The sequence below is a fragment of the Falco cherrug genome, chromosome 18 (assembly GCF_023634085.1).
Source record: "Falco cherrug isolate bFalChe1 chromosome 18, bFalChe1.pri, whole genome shotgun sequence".
NCBI lineage: Eukaryota > Metazoa > Chordata > Aves > Falconiformes > Falconidae > Falco > Falco cherrug.
The window spans coordinates 1,970,391-1,985,799 of record NC_073714.1 but is presented as its reverse complement, the minus strand read 5'-3'; the positions used below and the strand labels follow the sequence as shown (position 1 = coordinate 1,985,799).

General features: G+C 59.6%; 3 protein-coding genes across 3 annotated transcripts; all 3 read right to left on the bottom strand.

The window, feature by feature from the left end:
• Positions 1–949: 949 nt before the first annotated feature.
• On the bottom strand, positions 950–3,704 carry LOC102056147 (prolactin-releasing peptide receptor-like). Its single transcript, XM_005438039.2, has 2 exons — positions 3,178–3,704; positions 950–1,590 (listed from the first exon to the last, which is right to left on the bottom strand). The coding sequence occupies exons 1-2, from the start codon at positions 3,576–3,578 to the stop codon at positions 957–959; spliced, it is 1,035 nt and encodes a 344-aa protein (XP_005438096.1). The 5' UTR covers positions 3,579–3,704; the 3' UTR covers positions 950–956.
• A 4,308-nt stretch (positions 3,705–8,012) lies between these two features.
• LOC102047685 (nucleoplasmin-like) lies at positions 8,013–9,218 on the bottom strand. The gene is made up of 5 exons (XM_014279105.1): positions 9,155–9,218; positions 8,853–8,935; positions 8,624–8,743; positions 8,433–8,526; positions 8,013–8,098 (listed from the first exon to the last, which is right to left on the bottom strand). The coding sequence occupies exons 1-5, from the start codon at positions 9,216–9,218 to the stop codon at positions 8,013–8,015; spliced, it is 447 nt and encodes a 148-aa protein (XP_014134580.1).
• A 2,873-nt stretch (positions 9,219–12,091) lies between these two features.
• Positions 12,092–14,692, bottom strand: ADRB3 (adrenoceptor beta 3). Its single transcript, XM_014279073.3, has 2 exons — positions 13,404–14,692; positions 12,092–12,355 (listed from the first exon to the last, which is right to left on the bottom strand). Exons 1-2 carry the CDS (start codon positions 14,690–14,692, stop codon positions 12,316–12,318), a joined length of 1,329 nt encoding a protein of 442 aa, XP_014134548.3. The 3' UTR covers positions 12,092–12,315.
• Positions 14,693–15,409: the final 717 nt, after the last annotated feature.

Genomic DNA, 15,409 nt, shown 5'->3' with positions numbered 1-15,409 from the left:
TGCAGGGTGTGCATGGCAGGTGTGCAGGGCTGCGGAGCAGACTACCCTGTCCTGGTGTGGCTCCGTCCCCTCACCTGCCCTGAGCCTGCAGGGAAAGTACCGATGCTTCTCTAAAAACAATCTGGCAGGAGAAATGCCATTTCCAAAACCCAAGCGAGAATCACTTTCATGGTTGCTGTACAATTCATTTAATGAAACAGGCAGCTACTTACAGCCGTCACCCCAGCGAAATGCCTTTCACCCCTTCCTCGCACTCCTGCAGACCCATTTTCTTCACTAATTTAGAATAATGACACTGTGAGGTTCCAAAGCGAAGCATGCAGCCCTGCCAGGCGCTGTGTCCTCCAGGAGCTGTGCTGCCCCATCCCACCCCATCCCCTGCTCCCCGGAGCACCCACCCCCCACCCGGCGATGCTGGTAATGCTCTGGTCCCCCCACTCTCTTCAAAGCCCAGCAGCCTCAGCACGAGGCTCCACCAGCCCTTTGGACCACAGCATCCCAGGGCATCCCACCAAGCAGCCAGTCATGGAACCAACCCTGGGGACGGGGACATTCTGTGGGCCACACGTGCTGCCCTGGGGGGGAGATCTGAGACCCTCGCGGGGGGGATGGGTTTTGCTGGGACTGGTGAGGCTGCAGGTGCGCAGCTGGGGGTGGCTGGGGCAACTTGCAGGGAAAAGCTGCAGCAGATGCATTTTTGCTCATGCCAGCGGCTGTCATGGTGGCAAAGGCTGCTCGGGGCATGCCAGGAGCGGAGCCGAGCACCTGTTGCAGGGCAGGCGTAGGGAAGGATGCTGCAGCGAGTGCTGCAAACCCCTGGGCAGGCAGGAGGACCCTGGTTGCCTCTGGTCCCGCAGGCAGGACAGCATCCCCGGCCCCTCAGCAGCGAGGAGAGCCCTGCCATCCACGGGGTGAAGCACACGGCCGTGGAGGGGCTGGGGAGTGAGACCCCAGCCTCAGAGCATGCCGCCAACAGCCCCACAGTTCTTGGCAGGGATGATTTTCCTCTTGCAGGCAAACATCTTCCGGAGCTCCCCGCGGAAGCGGTCGTGCAGCCAGGCGTAGAGGAAGGGGTTGCAGCATGAGGAGCTCATGGCAAACCAGTGGCAGAGCAGCTGGATGAGGAGGAAGTAGTGCTTGTTGATGAGGTTGATGTCGATGTCTCGGATGATGTTGAAGACGTGGATGGGGAGCCAGCAGACCCCGAAGGCCGCCACCACCAGCACAATGAGGCGGAAGATCTTTCTTTTCCTCAGACGGTCAAACTCAGCTTGGCTCTGCGTGGGGTGGCCAGGGACCACCCGGTTCCTCAGCTTCACTGAGATGCAGATGTAGGAGAGGGAGACGGCAGAGAGGGGCAGGATGTAGGTGACGATCAGGGTGCCATAGGCATAGGCCAGGCGCTGCGTCTCCTTCTCCATCCAGAACTCCTCGCAGATGGCGAAGCCCTCCTGCCGAAACTCCACGTGGTAGGTGTGGGCGATGGCGGGGGCCACCAGCACGCAGGACAGCAGCCAGATGCCCCCCACCACAGAGATGCAGCTGGTGACTGAGATGCGCTTCTTCAGGGGGTGCACAGTGGCGTAGTACCTGCAGGGAGGTAAATGGGGGAGCCTGAGCCCTAGAGCAGCCCGGCAGCCCAAGCCCCCCCCCCCCAGCAGCCCCCAGGGCAAGGGGTGGCTGGCGGCAGGGCTGGAGCCATGGGAGGCAGAGCCCTGCCAGCTCCAGGAGCAGGGGCACGGCCTTGGGCTGGGAAGGGGCTGGCTGGGAACAGGGGGGACAACTGCATCCCCTTGCTCTGCCATGGAGCCCCTGGAAGGACTGGGTTGCTTCTGCCACCTTCGAAAGCGGGGCCAGGCATGGAGCACGGAGCATCCCTCCTGCAGCCTGTCTCTGGACCCACCTTGAGGACCGCAGGCAGCGCTGAGTGAATGACAATAAAAGCCAGCAGTTCCTCCTTTACTTCCTCCTCCACTGAGCATCTTCCACTCCTCTCCGTGGCAGTCCTTATGATCTCCCTTACAATCAAGGGCTGATCCTAAATGGGCTCCCAGCAAGGTACCTTCAGTGACCGTAATTAGATGTTATGCAGCTCTTTTGCATACTAAGTGCTCTGCCCCCTGGCACAGCCCGCCACTTAGTATTGCAGCATTTGCTATCGCAACATTAAATATTGCAACGTTCAGGAAAGCACTGACAGCTCTTCGTGTGCTTTGCTCGCAGGCTTGTGCTGAAGCCCGAGACCAGCAGAGGCCTGGGGCAGCCGTGTGCTCCCCCTCATTGGAGCTGGAGGATTTGAGCTAAAATTGTCCATTTACTATAAATCCCAATGACGTTTTATGAATGTGCTGAGGACAGTGTAATTTGGTGGCTGCCTCTTTAGCAGGAGAAACAAGCAATTAATTTTCACCCCCCAAAAAAGGGCTTTGCTGAAGAGCAAAAGGAGAACATCAGCACTGCTGGGACATCTCAAGCCCCTGGCGAGAGCAGCACAGCTCTGCCAGCAGTCCAGCCTCTCTCAGCTATTCCACTCAAATCTTTCATTTTTTTAATCTTCTCTTTTTTCCCCTCTCTTCCCATCACGGTCCTGCCCCGCTCCCGCCTGGGGCAGAGGCATATGAGTGTGAGAGGCACTCTTGGTGCTGCCAGCGTCGCACCCATCCCTGCAAGGTTTGGAGCACCTTTTATGAGAGGAGGTCTCTATGGAAACACAGTTTTTACAAACCACCCCCATCAGACCCTGCCCAGGCGCACTCGGGGATGCAAAAGTGCTCTTCACCCAGGGGCCAGAGCACAGCATGATTTGAGTGCAGATTTGTCTGGCAAAGTATGAAGAACCAGGAGCAAACTCCAGCGAGTCCTTGTGAGAGAGCAGCGCCTGCCGGGAGCACAGATCTGGCTGCGGGGGAGCAGATTTCAGTAGCGATGGCTTTGTACAGGCAGGCGTGAAACCGCGCAACACCATTTCCCGATGCGGCCAGCCGAACGCCCCCACTGCACTTCCTCCACCTGAGCTCGAGTCCTGATGCTAAAGAGGAGGCTGCAGAGACACTGCAGAGATCCCCTGGATTTTTCCTTTTCCAGTTTTGAGCGTACAGCACTTAACACCCCAAGCTGACCAAGCAGCAGCTTGAGGGGACTGGGGATCCCCAAGCCACCCACCCTGCTGGTGCTTACCTGTCCACTGCGATGGCCATGAGTGTGAAGACGGAGACATAAACTGTCATGGGCTGCATCAAGAAGACAAAGTAGCACAAAAACTTCCCAAAAACCCAACCCTGGGGGTTGAAGGCATAGGCCAGGGTGAAAGGCACGCACGTAGCACACATCAGCATGTCAGAGAAAGCCAGGTTCCCAATGAAGAAGTTGGTGACGTTGTGCATCTTCTTGGTCTTGCAGATGACATAGAGGAGCAGGTAGTTGCCGAAGATGCCAACGAGGACAACCAGGGCGTAGCAGGGGATGATGAGGGGTTTGAAGGACTGGATGAGCTGCACCCCGGTGAACTGCGCGCTGGCATTGGAGTGGTTCTGCAGGGCAAGCTTGTAGACAGTGGTGTTGGCCCCGTCCCCCTCCATGGCTGCAGCTGAGCCCGTCTACCACAGGCAGGTGAGAAAACCCCTGTCTTGACCAGCCTCAGCACCCCAATATTGGGTGGTCGTGGGTTTTAGGCATCCATGGGGCACATCCTGCTCCTTGTCATGGCTTTGCTGTGGCTGTCCTCCTGCCCAGCACCCTGCCCGGTACCCGGGGAGGCTCCCCAGGATGGTGGCTTTGTCCCGCGGGTTCCTGGGGAGGGAAATGGAAAAATCAGGCTCAGAAAAGGGGTGATGCTGGCACGCAGCCCTGCATCAGGAGGGGGAGACAGCCCCAGGCTCAACAGCGGTTATCGTGGGGTAGGGAAGAAGAGAAGGAGAAAAGCAGCAGGGCTGACCGTGAGCGCAGGGAAGGCACTTACCAAAATCGGGTCTCACCAGCACCCCTTTAAATGAAGCGCTTGCAGCAATCCTGCCTCTGCCCCAGCCCAGCCGGCACGGAGGGGCAGCTGCTGGCAGACAGAAAAGGGAAGCAGTGGCTGAGCCAGAAAATAGCTCCTAATGTTTCTGGAAATCACAAAGGACATTAATGGATAAACGAATAAAGATGCTCTACTACTTTTGCACTGCCTCAAAGCGTCGTGCGCCTGCACCCCGCTCATCCATCCCCCTAACGAGATTAACCAGGTCTCCTCAAGCACCAAGTCTGGCAGCCGCCAGCCCAGGTTTCATCGCTGCCGCAGTTCAGGGGGCTCAGCTGAGATGCTTTTGTAGACCCCGACACAGTCCTGCTGAAAGCAACGCCAGAGTTTCATGTCATCAGCTGTGAAGGGAATGGGGTGGGGGGCAAGAAGGAAATTCAGGGAAAAAAATTAGATCAGTCCTGGAAGATGGGTCCCTGCCTGCCCGGGCTGCTCCCCACAGGCAGCTGGGTCCTGCTGGGAGCCCATAGCCGGCACCTGGCCTCAGGGGAGTGCAGGCAGCACCGTCCCTGTCCCGCAGTGCTCACTGCCAGAGCCCCGGGACCACCTGCCCAGTGCAACCCCCTCTCCCAGGCTGTTCCCACATCCCCTGCCTCCCTCCCACCCACTGAATCATCTGACCACCCGCTGCAGTCCAACTTTAATTTCCTGGGCTATTTCCATATATTATCTCCTGCTCTTCCCCAGCACAGGACTTGCCACCCTGCTGATTTCCTTCTGTACCAGATGTTATTTCATTCTTAAGCCCTCACATATCTCAGCTAGTAGGACTGAAGCTCACCTGGCGTATTTTGGAAGTCCCCAGGGGAACCCAAGGGAGAGCTGCCCCCAGCCACAGCTTCGTAATGCGTCTCAGCAGTCCCCCATAAGCTCTGCAGTCTGAATTTATATTAACTGGGCTTTAAGATCAACTTCCATGCACCCTGCCTGCCTCACCCCACATGTCGACAAGGCACCCCACCTCAAAGGACGCTTTCAGAGGCAGAAGAGATGGTTCAGAATCGTCCCTCTTACCACATATCAGATATCGAGTATCAATCAAATATTGAATCCAAAGCCCTGCAATCACCTCCCCACTGGCCAACCCCACACGACTCTTCGTTCTGCTCCAGCTGAGCATCAGCAGGTAAAAATCCCCCCACAAATAAATTACCGTGTGCAGAAGCCTCCTCCTGAGATACGTCCTCAGCCCTGCATGCATCCCTAAATGAAGGGCTGCTTTTCCAGGTGAAGCACCTGCAGCAAAGCACTTGGCTGTGCTGCCAAGCAGCATTTAAAGGCAGTCACCTTCCCGCAGGCTGGGCAGGCAGGGGGGAGCGGGCCCCCCCAGTGCCCCCTCACCAGCTGCAGAGGTGCAGTGAGATCGTGGTGATCTCAGTCCCTGTCCCTGCCTAGCTGTGTGGCTTGGCCATGCATCCTACCCCTGCTCCCGGAGCAAGGCTAGATCTGGCCCTTTGGACCAGGATGGGGAACTGGGCAAAGCAACCTCAGCTAGGAGAATTCTTATTTATTTTAGTTTATTGCAATTAACACAAGCTTCTCTGAGTAGACAGCAGAAAATGTAAATAATTAAGAGGTATTTGGGGAAAACGCCTCCCCCATCCCCAGGCTGAGGCTTCCTCCTGCCCTTTCTGCCAGCACCAGACTCCTGAGATAACGGGGGCTCATGCCAGAACCAAATGGGCACCCAAGGACACTAATGGGGTGCTCATGCATGCACTCCGTTGGTGCTCAGGCTTGCACTACCCGTGCGATTAGTTGGGTGCTCATGGGTGAGCTGATGGGGTGCTCATGCATCAAATAATTGGCCATTTATGCACAAACTAAAAGGGCATTCCTGCATTTGTTAACTGGAATCTGCTCACTCAAAAAGCAGGCGAGGCTGTGACATGTACCCGGTGGAGCTGTGGCGACCAGCCTGGAGCAGTGGAAGGCACAAACATTTCTGCACCGACAAAGCCTGGGGCAAGCCCCAGCTCCTGGGGGGATCCCATACAGCTCCCCTGGGATTTGGGGTGTGACTGTGAACATCTGGAGGACATGTACACAGCTGGAGATGTGCAGTACCGAGTAGCCAGCAAAGCCACCCCAGAACAGCTCCCAGCCCTGCCAGGCTGCGATGGTGCGAGTGCTCGGGGCTGGGACCACCTCGCTGCTGAGCCCAGGACCATTGCGCCCATCGCCCTGTGCAAAGCCCACAAACTCCTGGGGAACAATTAGCATGGAAGGAATCTCTGCAGCAGCTTTTCACCTAACAGGAGCATTTTCCACATTAAAATGTCATCCTCACATCTCCTTTCTCTGCCAAAACTCTTCTCCATTATTCCCAAAAGAAAGTCTTTAAGCCACCAGGCACTTGGAACAGACAGTCCTGCCGGTGCGCCAGGCTGGCACCCATCCTGTGCGCGAACGCTGTGAGGAGCTCAGGGCTGCCTCTTCACCCTGTCCTGCCCAGGGGAGATGCTGGCTGCCATGTGCCACCACCATGCAGCAGGGTGATGAAGGGACACCCGTGCCACAGGGGGAACAGAACCCATTTTGGTGCCGGCTGGGTGGGCACAGCACCAGCTACATGCCACGGGGCTGCAGCCTGCACTGGGGCCCTCTGTGCCCAGCTGGGCAGGCATATGCAGCCCAGTGCCCGGCACACTCCTTGTCCTTGTTTTGTCTCCATGACATTGAGATCCATCTATTAATTACCTGGCAGTTGCCATGGTTATGCCAAAGCCCTCCAGGAGATGTTGCCAGTGCAGGATGAGAGGTGCCCCTGAGGCTGTGCACAGCAGCAGCTTTCTGCTCCCCATCCCAGGGCACATCTCAAACCCAAGTGCAGGGAAGGGGGCTCCAGGCAAGGCGATGCCAGAGAAGCCCCTTCCTGGGGCGAAGGCTGCATGCGATCACCCTGTGGTCCTGCCCCCTTGCATCCCCGAGCAGACATGCTGCCAGGCTGCAGCCCGTTAGGGCTGGCAGCTGGTTTCACCCAGACCCATCTCCAGCCTCTCCCGAGCCATTACAGCCTGACAGCAGCAACCTTACCCCCGCGCGCCCATCAGCTCATCTCTGTGCCCTTTTCCATTACCAGTGTGGAAAATAAAAAAAGACCCCTGGGCCCCATTCTCAGCCCGCCCTGCCTGCAGATCCAGGGCTCCCCTTTAAAGTCAACCGCACTGCCAGCTAATATCATGTATATAATGGGTTTGGGCAATTTTCTCAATTACGAGTTCTAATTACGTTATTTCAATGGCTGCTTGTTCTGGGCGGCTTTTGGCTGCATTTCCCTGGGCTGCTGTGAAGACAGTGACACAACTTTGTCCTGTTGATCCGAACAGGTGATGGTCCGAGCAATTCCTACCAGAACAAAAGGACCATTAGAAGGGAGCACACAGGATAATTGATGCCAGGGCTGCGCAGGGAGTGCATGAGCCCCTCAGCACCAGAGCATCTTGTCCTCCCCCAGAGACATGGCTAAGCTTGTTGTGGACACACAAGCCCTGAGCCGGGACATGGTGCAGCCTTTGTCCTCCAGACATGCTGAGAGCACCCCTGAGCCCTGTCCTGGCAGCAGGCAGCTCCCCAGGCACTGCTCAGTGGGACCCCTGATCCCCCAGATCCATGGGTCAGCAGCACAACCTACAGCATCACGGCACGACCCACAGCATCATGGTAATTGCAGACACAGAATATATTTTTCCAAGAGGAGGCAGGGAGGGACAGGACAGCAAGTGAGAGCACAGCCCAGACTAATTCCAGGATATTTGCACTTTCGCACTGTTTTTGCAATAAAAAGGAAAAAAAGAGCATTTATGGGAGTGTGGTAGGAATGGAGAGGAGACAAAGGATGATATTCAAACCCCAGACAGGTTGTATCCCCCTGCAAGGATCTGTGCCATCTGGCATGAGGCATTTGCAGCTCCTGGCAGAGGGTGTCCCCACCATTGCCATTGTGCCAGCTCCACTCCTAGAGCCAAAGAGTCCTCACCAAGCTCTGACTGTTCTATGATGCTCTATCATTATCCTCATCACCTACATCTTCCTCCGAGAGCTCTTCCTCGTGGGCTTCGGACTGTGCATCATCTTCCACTGGGGAGAGGAGATGCATGGCTGCAGCAGGAGCGGGGGGGCCTGACCCACTGAGGGGAGGCAAAACCCCCAGCTGCAAACACAGCCAGCAATCCCACCCCACGTTGGGAGCAGGAACACGGCACCATCCCACCCCTTGGCACCAAAGGCAGAGCAGAAAGCTGGCACAGACCACTGTGTCGAGCCCATAAATGCAAACAAGCACTAATCCACCCCGAAGACCGGCAATCCCTCCATCTCCAGGGGGAAGCAGCCTGGTTGAGGGCACTAGCCACCACAGGACCCAGGAGCATCCCCAGCACAGCCCCCAGCCCTGCAGCTCGGTGGCACTCACGGGTGATGTGCTGCCCACTGAGATAGACTGGCCCAGCTCCACACTTGAGGAGGAAGGTGACAGGGGGGACCAGCTCCAGACCTTTGAGGCTGATCTGCAAAGAGTCGGAGCTCAGAGACCCCGGCCCCAACCTGGGTGAAGTTATCACCCCGTGGGCAGGGGCTGCACGCTGTGTGTTTGGTTGCCTGTACCATGGGGAGCACCGAGGTCCGCAGCGCTGCGATGGTCACTGGCTTGTGGTCTCCATAGGTGTTTTTCGAATCAACAGCCACCACGTGCAGCTCATCCCTGGCATCAGCCCCCAGGCAGATCTGTGGAGCCAAGCAGAGAGCCCGTGGCAGGGAGCCCCACCGGCAGCCAGCCCTGCTGCTGGGGCACAGGCTCACTCCGATGGGCTGCCCGGCAAGCCTCACATCTCACCGTTCTCAGCAGGACCAGGTGCTCCAAGAAGTCATCGTCCTCCTTCACCACACAGCTCTGGGTGCCCGTGTTCAGCTGGCAGCCTGCAGGGGTGCAGCATCATCTGTGCACATGCAAGCTGCTCCCCCAGCAAGCCTCGGGCCAGCTAAAAGCAGAGGTTTTCCTGGGCACACACTCAATGGGAAAGGGGAACCATGCCCCATGCACACCAGCCCAGCTGCCCGGAGAGCACAGCCACCACCTCCCCACTCGCTCCTGCCACCAGGTCCCACCAAAGCAGCCCAGGGCATGCATCTCCATACCCCACAGGGCAGCAACAGGCTTCTCCTCCGACAGCAACCTGGAGAAGAGAGAAGAGCCGCTCATCACAGCAAATCCAACACTGGCAGCAGGAACTCTGTGGAGCAAACAGCAGAGAAAACCGTGTTCAGCTGCTCTGGAGCAGAAACACAACACAAAAGCATGACTTCAGAGCCCAGAGAGCAAACTCCCCAGTCCCAAAAGCCCAGAGCCAGGACAGCAGCTGGCCCAGCACCCCCTGGGCAGGGTAGCATTGCTAACTGAGGGATAAAACCACCTAGCCACTTATGCATCCCCTGGGGAAATGGAAAAGCCAGTTAAATAAACATATAGACAAAACCAGCCACAAGAGGATGAGCAGCCTCCCTGCATCAGGGGAGTGCTGCAAGCAAAGGTAGCACTGGGTGCTCCGTGCATGCTCCCAGCACAGGGCAATCCTGACTCAGCAGAGCAACTAAAGCTTCAGGGAGGCATTTAGTGCCGAGAGCACTTGGAAACCCCAAAATGCCACACAAGCATCAAGTGCTTTGCCAGCACAGGTGCTTGATCCAGCGGCACAACCTGGCACGGGACTGGGGTGTTGGAGGGAGATGCCCCCTACACAGCAGAGGCAGGGGGCATAGGACATGTCCATCCCCACACACTGCCCAGCAACACATACACAGGCAGGGAGAACAGCACCCAGAGAGCAGCAAGCACCTACACCCGGTGCTGACTGCTAATAAAGAGAAAGAGAACCCCGGGGGAGGTGCTGTTTGGGAATGCAACACAGGTGCCTGGGGGGGGAGGTGTCGTCAATGTACCCCCCAGGAGGAAAGAAACCCATCTGAGGCAGCTTTAGCTTGATTAGAGATGGGCACTAGCCCTGCTAACAGAACGTGCAGGGAGCTGGAGCCCCCATTTCCCTGGGACAGCCCCCCTTCACCCCCTGCCCTGGGCTTGCTTGCTGTTTGGGAAGTTACTCATTAACACGGTGGTCTTGCAGGGCTAACGAGCAGCTCCCAGGCTGGTGTTGGACTGTGTCCCCTCAGCGGGTCACCAATGGTACCCCAGGGAGGATGGGGCCACGGCAGGGCTGGGGGACACACAGGACCCTGTGCTCGGGGTCAGCTGCAGGGGTGAGGGACCAGCCTCCCAAGAGCCACCAAACTGATGTCGAAAGCTCTATATGGAAACAGTTGCCAAGAGCTGCATTTTGCTCTTTATTTTGTGAGCATATATATTATATTTTATTTTATTCATCCTTGCTGGGTATTAAAAGCAAAACAAGCCAAGGGGGGATCCCAGCAGGAGATCACAATGCTCTAGGCATCATCCCAGCACAGGGCGCTCTGCCTCTCCTGAGCAAATGCTCACACTGCTAAAAAATTCTGGAATTATGATGGGATGGTGGTGCCTACCTTCTGGTGCTGGCAGACCCGGGGTGGGGCACAAAGCTTCCCCTCCCAGCACAGAGGGCAGGTGGGTGCTGTGCCCAGCCCTGGGGAGGGACAACCCTGCATGCCAGGGACCCTGGCAGCACCAGGCTCTGCCCACGCTTTCAGGGTGCAGGGAGATGTGGCAGGGCTGGGGGCTGGCACCATGGCATGCCCAGAGCCCGGCTTCTCCCTGCCTGCCCGCTCAGCCGGTCCCTGCAGCCCCGAGCCCTGGGCAGCCCCTTGGGAAGGGCACACGGAAGCATCATCCCTCTGCTTGGCACAGATTTGAGACATCACAGAGTTTCAAAGGTTTATTTCACACACAGGGTGGGGGGAGACAAAACAGGACAACAACTTTACAGTCACCATGACATATTTACAACCAACATTATCCCCAAAGTCACTGCATGGTGTGGCGTGGGCACAGCTGCGAATACGAGGGCTCGTTTGTACACTGGCACCGCAGAGGAGCCAGCACAGCATCCTGGGGCTAGACCCGCCCTGCCACCGCCTCCCACCACACCGGATGCACAAAGAGGTTTAAAGCAAGAGCTTAACCTCCCTGCCCTCACCCCACTGCCCCACGTACCCAGACCAGTGTGTGGGACAAAAACTGCCCTCCTGTGATGCTCCCCCTGCCTGACCCCGCTGCTGCACCTCCAGCTTCCTCCACCCCACTCCCATCCCCAAACAGTGTGGAAACATGGGTATCTACCCTGAACAGAGAGGGAGAAACAGAGGGAGATTTGACAAGACCATAATTCACTTTTTTTTTGCCCAGTCCCCCATGCTTGGAGCTCCCCTTGCTCCCCTGTGCTTCTTTGCTGAAGGTATTGCTGCAGCTCCTGGGATTGCACCCAGCCCTGGGAATGCAGTGGCTGGGGCAGGGATGGAGTGGCGATCCTGGGAAGGGCTTGTGCCTGCAGGAGGCTCTTCTCCCCTTCCTGACAGGCTGTCCAAAACCTGGCTGAGCCCAGACGACAAGCTCCTTTGTCCTTTAAGAGAGCAGAGCTGCCAGCCACCACATCCCACTGCCAGCCATGCCAGGAAACATCCCCAGGTGGGAGCTCGTCCCCCATCTGCACAGTGGGCGCAGGCACATCCCCGAGGCTGCGCTGCCTCTTGGCGAGTGGCTCGGAAGCTTTTTCCCAGCTGCTTCCAGCTCTCCAGCACCAACGGCACAGAGGAGCCATCTCCTCGGGCCTCACTGCAGCCACGAGCACTCCCGAGGGAAAGCCCCTCTCTTCTCTAGGTCGGTGCGTGCGCTGGAGGGTCCTTCCAGCGCCATCACCCCCAGCGCCGCTCCTCTGTCCCCTTCACAACGCCTGGCCCTGCAAGAAGAGGGTGGGAGGTGACACAGCATCACCCACCGGGCTCAACCCTTGCAGCAGCATAGCCCCGGGGACAGGGACCCAAGGCCACCACCCCGGGAGAAAGGGGAGCAGCGGGCACAGAAGGGGATCCGGGACTGAAGCCAGGCAAAACCCACCATGCGTGAGGTCTGGAGCTCCAGCAGCCCGTCAGCCAAGGGGGTTAAAGCATCCCGGGGCAGGCAGGGGTGTCAGACTCACGTGCTGAGAGCGGGCAGCTGCCTGCGGGCTGGCCAGAGGCTGCGCTCCCCCAGGGAAGGCAGCGGCCAAAGCGGGCAGAGGAGACGCTGCGAGGGATGATCGCCCTGATCCCGCTGCAGGGCCAGCTGCGCGGGAAGCACACTCACTCTCTTCCCAGCTCTCAGCTGCTCCCAGTCAGATGGAAGGACCCACGGGTGTCTCTTTGCCGTCAAACCTTAAACAGGAGAGTGCAGGGTGTGAAGTGCCCGGACCCAGCCCACAATTCACCATCCCATGTTCCCAGTGGGCATGAATCCTTCCTCAGAACGCACAAATTCAGGAAACACTTTCTTGCTCCTCTCTGCACATCTCTGCCGACAGCAGCTCTGCCTGTGCGTGATGGCAGGGACCCCTCTCGCCTCCAAGTATCAGGAAGGGTTTCGGACCAGAGAAAACTGGTTAAAATCCACAGTAACCAGAATAATTCAAATTTTGTCATACTAGTAAAAAACTCGGGGGAAAACACCCACCCTGTAATTTGCAAAAAAAAGTGTAAATCCACAGAAGGGTGTGGGCAGCGCGCGGGCAGGGCCACGGCACAGGCAGCCCTGCCACCCCCTGCCCTGGCTCAGGGCTGCCGCTACAGGAAGCCCATCTCCATCTGCAGGGCTGACACAGCGAGGGACGGAGGGTGACAAAGTACATTCCCTTCCCAGATTTACACTCTGTCAGAGGGCAAAGCGCCCCGCACAGCCTAGGCTGGTGACGGTGGCCCCCAGCTGCCTCACAGTGGAGGGGCTGCCTGCATTTTCCTACTCAAACAGCAGAAACTGGGAGTGGGGAGAGAAGGCGGATGGGATTCCCAGGCTTTGGGACACATTCCTGCTCGGCTGGTTTAGCTTCCCTATTCATCACCAGTGTTTCCTTCACCCAGGAACAGCAGACCCCAGCTGCCAGGATGGGGTGTTCCCCAGGAAGGGACAAGGCAGGACTGGGCTCGGACCCCAGCTCTGCAGCTCAGTGACGGGGCCAGGGTTTAGGGGAGCCTAAAGGCAGAGGGTGATGGTTCCCAGCCCCCCAGCCAAGCACCTCTCCCATGCACCCCAGAGTCTGCCTGCCCCCCAGCTCCAGGGTCTGCCTGCCCTCCGGCTCCGGGGTCTGCCTAACCTCCAGCTCTGCGCTGCACTGTCAGACCAGAGCCCCACCATCGACAAGCCCCTGCATCGTACCCCCAAAGGGTGGTCCCCCAGAGCCCCCCCAGACAAGGACTTGCAGGTACCTACTCGTCAAGCTGTGAGCACAGCGTGGTCTGGGTGCCCTGCAGCTGGGACTCGCCCAGGGGCCGCTGCCGAGGACCACTGCCCTGGGACAGGCTGGTCTCCTCCGTCCGGCTGCTGCAGCGGCTGCTGCTGCCGCTGCCCCGAGCCTCGCTGTCCTCCCCGGAGCGCCCGGGGGCTGCCACCTTGCTGTCCTCTGACGGGCCCCCCTGGGGGCTGAAGGCACAGGGGCAGCGCTGCAGGTCCTGTGAGACGGCGTGGAGCCGGCGGTCAGCGCGGCGCGGGCAGCACAGCAGCTTGCGGAAGGCACTCCTGAAGTCAGGGCTGCGGCAGTAGATGATGGGGTTGAAGGCTGAGTTGACGTAGCCCAGCCAGTTGAGGAAGAGGAAGAGCTGATCCGGCACCAGTGGCCGGCAGAAAACCTTGATGATGTTGGCCACAAAGAAGGGCAGCCAGCAGAGCGTGAAGGTGCCCATGATGATGCCCAGGGTCTTGAGCGCCTTGTGCTCCTTGATGGCCAGCAGACGGGAGGGCCGTCTCCGCCGGCTGCTCCTGGAGCTGGGGCTGGGGGGCTCCTGCAGGAACCTCACCTTGTCCTTGCCGATGAGCTGGACGTGTCGTGTAGCCACAGCGAAGACGCGGACGTAGACAAAGATCATGACGAGCAGGGGCACGTAGAAGGAGATGGTGGAGGAGATGATGGCGTAGGTCATGTTAGTGACAAAGTCGCAGCAGTGCGGGTCATCGTAGCAGCGCACTGCCTGCTCGTCTGTCCCATCCCGCCACCAGTGGTTCATGATGGGCAGGAAGGAGATGAAGGCAGAGATGGCCCACACCAGGCACACCACGGCCCGCGCCCTGCCCTTGGTCACCAGCGCCTCGTACTGCAGCGGCGACGTGATGGCGAGGTAGCGATCCACAGCAATGGCACACAGCGTCTCGATGCTGGCCGTGACACACAGCACATCCAGCGAGGTCCACAGCTCACACACCATCGTGCCGTAGGGCCAGTGGCCGCTCAGCAGGATGGTGGCCCCCGGTGGCACCACCAGCAAGCCCATGATAAGGTCGGCGCATGCCAGCGAGGTGATGAAGACGTTGGTCATGGTCTGCAGCCGCGGCGTCTTGGCGATAGCCACGATGACCAGCAGGTTGCCGGCCACGATGACCAGCACGGTGAGGCTGAGGGCGGCCCCCACCACCCACTGCCGGCTCAGGCTGGCGGCCCCGCTGCAGTTGCTGCCCAGCGCCGCCGCCCCCCAGGCGCTGCCGTTGCCCGCGGGCAGGGGACTCATGGCCGCCGGGCTGGGGGGCACGGCTCCCGCGCCCCGACGTGCGCACCCGCTGCCCGCAGCAGCCCTCGGGGCGGACCGGCGGGGCTGCGGCGGGGCCGGGCTCCCCTCCGCGGCGCTCCCCGGGCCGTGCCGGGAGGAGGAGCCTTTAAAGGCGCGGGGCGGCCCCGGGCTGCCCCGCTCCGGAGATCAATGAAAGAAGAGCGGGCTGTGGCACCGCCTCCCCCACGGCCTGGCACCCCCCGGCCCCCCGCGCTCCCCTCCGGCATCCCCGCGGTGCGCCCCAGCCCCTCGCCGTGCGCCTCTCCCGTGCGCCCCAGCCTCTCGCCGTGCGCCCCTCGCCGTGCGCCCCAGCCCCTCGCCGTGCGCCCCTCGCCGTGCGCCCCAGCCCCTCGCCGTGCGCCCCTCGCCGTACACCCCTCGCCGTGTGCGCCAGCCCCTCCCGTGCGCCCCAGCCTCTCGCCGTGCGCCCCTCGCCGTGCGCCCCAGCCCCTCGCCGTGCGCCCCTCGCCGTGTGCGCCAGCCCCTCCCGTGCGCCCCAGCCTCTCGCCGTGCGCCCCTCGCCGTGCGCCCCAGCCCCTCGCCGTGCGCCCCTCGCCGTACACCCCTCGCCGTGTGCGCCAGCCCCTCCCGTGTGCCCCAGCCTCTCGCCGTGCGCCCCTCGCCGTGCGCCCCAGCCCCTCACCGTGAGCACCTTGCCGTGCGCGCCAGCCTCTCGCC